At 37.8% G+C, this 5,289-nt stretch overlaps 1 protein-coding gene across 2 annotated transcripts in view; it reads left to right on the top strand.

The window, feature by feature from the left end:
• The first annotated feature begins 40 nt into the window (after positions 1–40).
• ANKRD50 (ankyrin repeat domain 50) overlaps positions 41–5,289 on the top strand; it is a 40,421-nt gene continuing 35,172 nt past the window's right edge. Inside the window, exons 1-2 of one of the 2 annotated variants that reach the window (XM_010860261.1) lie at positions 41–485; positions 1,309–2,258. In XM_010860261.1, the coding sequence (XP_010858563.1) occupies positions 1,714–2,258 (545 nt within the window). In that variant the 5' untranslated portion in view covers positions 41–485; positions 1,309–1,713. Of the gene's footprint in view, positions 486–785; positions 2,259–5,289 lie in introns of those variants that run through there. The other variant, XM_010860262.1, reaches the window with a different exon arrangement.

The following is a 5,289-nucleotide window of genomic DNA, read 5'->3' on the forward strand; positions in this document are numbered from 1 at the left end:
GGGGGCGCGGAGCTGGACACCGACCCGAAGCGACCCCACATCTAGGATTGGCGAGGACGTCGGGCACCCCTTCCCCCTTCAGAGGACACACCCCGATCTCGGGGCGGGGCGGGTGTCTAGGCGTTCCCAGCCTTCTGGAAGGAAGACCTCAGTGTGGAGGCTGCACCTCTGTCCGTGGCCTCTCCGAGGTGGCCCTCCTGTGGCTCCTTGGGGCCACTGAACCCGAAGGAGGTTCCTGTCGCTGGGAATCCCGGAGTTCCTTTTGTCTATCAGCTGAAACTAGAGGCCGGAACTGTAGGCAAACACCCACCAGCCCAAGCCATCTATTCCTTATCCCTTTCCTGCCTGGAAGGAATTCTCCCCGGCAGCCTTTTCTCCGGCCACAGTAGTAGATTTCATGCCTCACCCCCTCTCCGAAACCATCCTCTTTGGCGCAGAGGAAAGAAGGATTCGCGTAGTACTTGTGTTTGGATTTTATCATTCATGTAAGCTCACCCCCTTCCCCTTTTTCTTTTTAACCCGTTCCCATCCAGCCGCAACCCTGATAATCACCCGCTAGATTTTGCAAACTATCAACAAAGGACTGTGGCCAGTCAAGTCAACAGAGCCCTTTGACTGGCTGGTCTGTGCAAGTTCATAGAGCTTCCCTACCTGGCGCTATTTTGCCAAGCTTGTCGGAAAGACCTTTTTGGCTAGAGTTAACGATGGTACTGCATGTGCCTAAAGTCTTTATTTCTCCTTTCTATAGTGAGGTTTTAAAAATCCAGGGTAACTTGATTCAAATGTAGCTGTTTGGGAAGCCTAACTATAGAGAAAGGAAAATGTAATTATGATTTTGGTGTAGTTATCCAACTTTTTGAAAGTGCCAGAGATGAAGTGTATGAGTTTTTGAGATTACTGTAACTGGATAATTGTATTTTTTGACAAATAAGCTTTTTATCATGTGATATTTTGCACGAAGGTATTTTTGTTTTATTTTAGTTGCTAGTGGGAATTATTGATTACCTAGACATCTTAAACGCAGAAACTTGTGAACAGGTTCATTAAGGATCTATCTTGAAAAATGCATTTTATGAATGCTATGAATTAAGAAGATGTTAACAGTGGTTTGCCGTTTTTGCCACATAAGAGACAGTAATCTGAAACAGTTCTCTCTCTGGCAGTTGTCCAGATACCTAAAACCTGTAGGGTCTAGTACTTTGACTATCCTTCAGCAAGAAGTATAGCACTAACAATCTACTGTATAAATGTAATCCCTTTGATAGCATTTAACTGTAATGGACACGTTTTTCTGCATCTAATTTTCAGATACAGAGTTAACGCTGGAAATCTGGAGAAGCATTTTATACAAATTGAAAGATTGGGCTTTCTCTTCAGTTTTCCAGATGTATTGTCTCATCTGCATACTTGAAATATCCACAATCACATAAACTCCAGATGTAATCATGGAGTTACGCGACCCGTCAAGATATAGGAAAAGTGTGGTCAAGGTTCGGAACCAGGCAGTTTTCCACCAGTTCAACAATTAATATAAACATATATTCTCTGCTGATTATCAGGAATAAAGAGCCAAATAAAGTCACGCACATTCTGTTGGCAGATGGACTCTGTGGCTGTTGAATTTTACTGTAACTGGTTACTCTGCCATTCAAACTCAACTTAATATGCAAGTTCCGTCCAAAAGGATGTAAAGACCTGTGTTGATGTACCCAGATGCTAGCAAATGTTGATGGTAAGAAACCTATTATGACTAATCCTTGGGAAGAGAAAGTCTGCAAAATGGCTCAAACGAGTTTACTGCAGGGGAAGCAGTTTTACTGTAGGGAGTGGGTTTTCCACAAGCTTCAGCATTGCCTCCAGGAGAAGACTAACTGCTGCAACAGTGCTGTCAACACACCACCCCTTGTAATGAATTCTGGGAATAATGCTAGTGTTGTCTCTGGGAAAGGAGCTGCCTGGGGTGTATTATTGGTAGGAGGGCCTGGCAGTGGCAAGACAGCCTTATGCACTGAACTCTTGTGGCCAAGTTCACCTACAAGCTTGCAGAGAGGTTTACATCGCCAGGCGTTGGCCTTTCATTTCTGCAAAGCGCAGGACTCTGATACTTTGTGTGTTGGAGGGTTTATTAGAGGTCTGGTTGCTCAGATCTGCCGTAGCGGACTACTCCAAGGATATGAGGACAAACTAAGGGATCCAGCAGTTCAAAGCCTCCTACAGCCCGGGGAATGTGAGAGAAACCCAGCGGAAGCATTTAAAAGGTAACAAATAAGTCATGGTCATGGTGTTCTGTTTCTTTGAAAAAATTAAAGGTTTTTTTTTTTTTTTTTTCCTTTGGTGTTTTGTATTGTTTCTTAACTTTGCCAGTACTTTGACTCTAATTGTGTATTTGGGGATAATCTGTGGTTGTGAAACACTTGTATACTTTGAGTGTTGAAGGAAACAAAATTTAAGCTTTGGATTGTAGGGATATTAATTAAAAGTATATCTTTTACTTGTTTAATAACAGAGTGTGAAGCACTGAAGAAACAGAGAGGTGTGATATTCTTGCAGACTTTTTAACATGTGAGTGCCATCCAGTAAAACTCAGGGCAAATCTGTTTTCTTCTGCTGTCAGCCATCAAAATCAGGGTCAGAACTGTTAGATCATTTTGAAATTAATGAGCCGATCTGTTAGGCAATACCTGTATCACAAATTTGAGATGCCAAGCTTGATGGACAGTGTTCAGTATGGAATAATCAATAATGCAAACCTGAATATTAAACTCTACTTTTTAAGAGTTTTAAGTGTGCATAAACAAATCTTTTCCTCTTACTACTTTTTCTGGAGATACTGTCACTCATTGAAGAGCTGAATTTTCATTTCCAATAAGTAATTTCATAAACTGTGGATTTATTGAAATCTTAGAAACTGTTTCAAAAAGCTTAATCTAAGTTGAACTTAGTCTAACTAAAGTATGTAATTATGTAGTTTGATTGAAATTAGTTAAATAAGTTATGTAAATTTTTAATACTTTAAAATATTTAAAATCAAGTCTGATAACTTTATATTTTTGATATATTCTGATCATGAGCAAATCTTTCTCTATAGTAGCAGAGATTTTCTTTAAAAAGATCCTTCTACTCAGATTGTTTTTCTATATTTTTACCCCACTGGGTGAATTTTAGTTACTAATTGAAGGTGAGTAAGGAGCAGATACAGCTGTGTATAAAACCACATCAGTATTGATTTTCTGATTGACAGAAGGATCTAATCATTTTGTATTCCCAGTCTATACTTGGTGAGGGAAAGTCTAGTATTTCTACTTGTACCATTCTGGTACTCTTACAGTTTTCTACTGGGTCTTTCAAAAACTTGGGTCACTTTCTTTTTCACTTAAGTAATGAATCAGTGGGCTTCCAAGTGGCTCAGTGGTAAAGAATCTGCCTGTAGAAAACACAGGAGACACAGGTTCAATCCCTGGGCCAGGAAAATACCCTGGAAGAGGAAATGGCAACCTACTCCAGTATTGTTGCCTGGAGAGTCCCATGGACTGAGGAGCCTGGCAGGCTGCAGTCCATGCAGTTGCAAAGAGTCAGACATGATTGAGACTGAGCTTGCACAATGATGATTGAGTCATTAAATAAACTAGGTAACCCCTTGATATTGGAAAAGCTGTTTTTGATAATTGGTAGAGCTGCATGTTTCTTTGAGACTGTGAAGCAGTAATATAACCATCGTCAAATGCAGACATGAGAACACACTTAAAAGTTAAAAAGATAGTTTTACATAGTCTATGACATTAGATGATCTAGACCTCTGCTTTTGGACAAATAGTTAAGATTTTATTGTGGGTTTTACTGGTGTTTGGTTGACTTGTTAAATAAATCCTTTGGAGAATTTTAATAGGCATATATTTTATTTAGGCACGGATAGATGTAATTCAACAAGTAGACAATGGAGCAAAAGGTCATTATTTTCAAAGAGTTAAACAATATTTTGGGGGAGACAGAGATGGATGTAGTTAATCATAACATTATGGGAGATAAAATATAAACAAAGAAAAGTAATTATTTTTTTCATTTTTGACAAAAACAATCTCCCAAATCAGGTTGTGTATTGTTACTTTCTAACATCTAACACTTGATAATTAATATTGATGACTTCATATATTTATGTGTGAAATAATTTAAATAGAAATAGAAATTTGATATAGTTCTTCACAGATCCATAAAACTGGGGAAATTTCAGAGTGATTCAGTAATGGATGCTTTTTATCCTCTTTTCTTCAGTTTTACTTCCTAATTTTTTATCCCTATTTTTTTACCCTTAATGATACTGGATATAATATGCAGTGCTGCAAACTAACTTCTTACATGGAGTCACATAGCCAAGAAGTAACTTGTTAATAATCAGTTTTTTGAAATCACATTTTCTTCATGATTAAAAAACGGAAAGTAACTTCATGTTTAGTTAAATACTGCTACTTTCTTTTTTTTCTGACATAGTAGAGTATACTCTGTTGATTCTGAGATTTAGTTGTCAAGAAATTTCTTCTGACATCCATTCATTCGTTCTTATAGCAAATGTTTATTGAGAGCTTTTTGTGCTTTAAGCACAGTTCAGCTACAGATATTTATTGAGAACTGTCTCTGTGTTAGGTAGAATTCAGCTATAGATAAATTAATGAATAGAACAGACAAAATACATTGTCTTCGTGGAGTTTTAAGTTGTTAATGCTAACATTTATCTTATTTCTATAAAAAATAACACTTTGGGTAAATACTTGCTGTTGTATAGATGCAGCACACATTTTAACACTGATGGAACTGGATCATCAAGGGAATGATGAATGAAGACACATTAATTTCTTATTTTTGTTCTTTTCCATTTTTCTTTCTTCACAGGTTAAAGTGCAAAGCTGTTGTTACTACTCTTAGAATATATATATTTCTTCTATTTCTATTGATGGAACTAAGATGACAACCATTAGGTTTTTACTTGTTTAGAGAACCAAACGCTGATTTATTTCATTCTGCCTCCTGTTTCAGGCTTATATGGGAAAACTTTGCATTTTCTGTTGAACTGACTTCTCTAGAGTTAGCGGTAGAGTTTCCTAGTAGTCCTATAACCGAGTTTCCTAGTAGTCCTATAACCGTAAAACATATTCCAGTTGTTTTTGACCAAAGGATCAAGTTAAGGAATGAGGGAGGGGTTAGTGGTTTTAGATCCTGTGATTGGTTCAGAAGCACAATGAAAGATGGTTATTGTTTCAACCAGAAAACTTCTTTCTGAACCTTACTGTCATGGTC

The sequence above is a fragment of the Bison bison genome, unplaced genomic scaffold (genome assembly GCF_000754665.1).
Source record: "Bison bison bison isolate TAMUID 2011002044 unplaced genomic scaffold, Bison_UMD1.0 scf7180017864465, whole genome shotgun sequence".
Taxonomy (NCBI): Eukaryota; Metazoa; Chordata; class Mammalia; order Artiodactyla; family Bovidae; genus Bison; species Bison bison.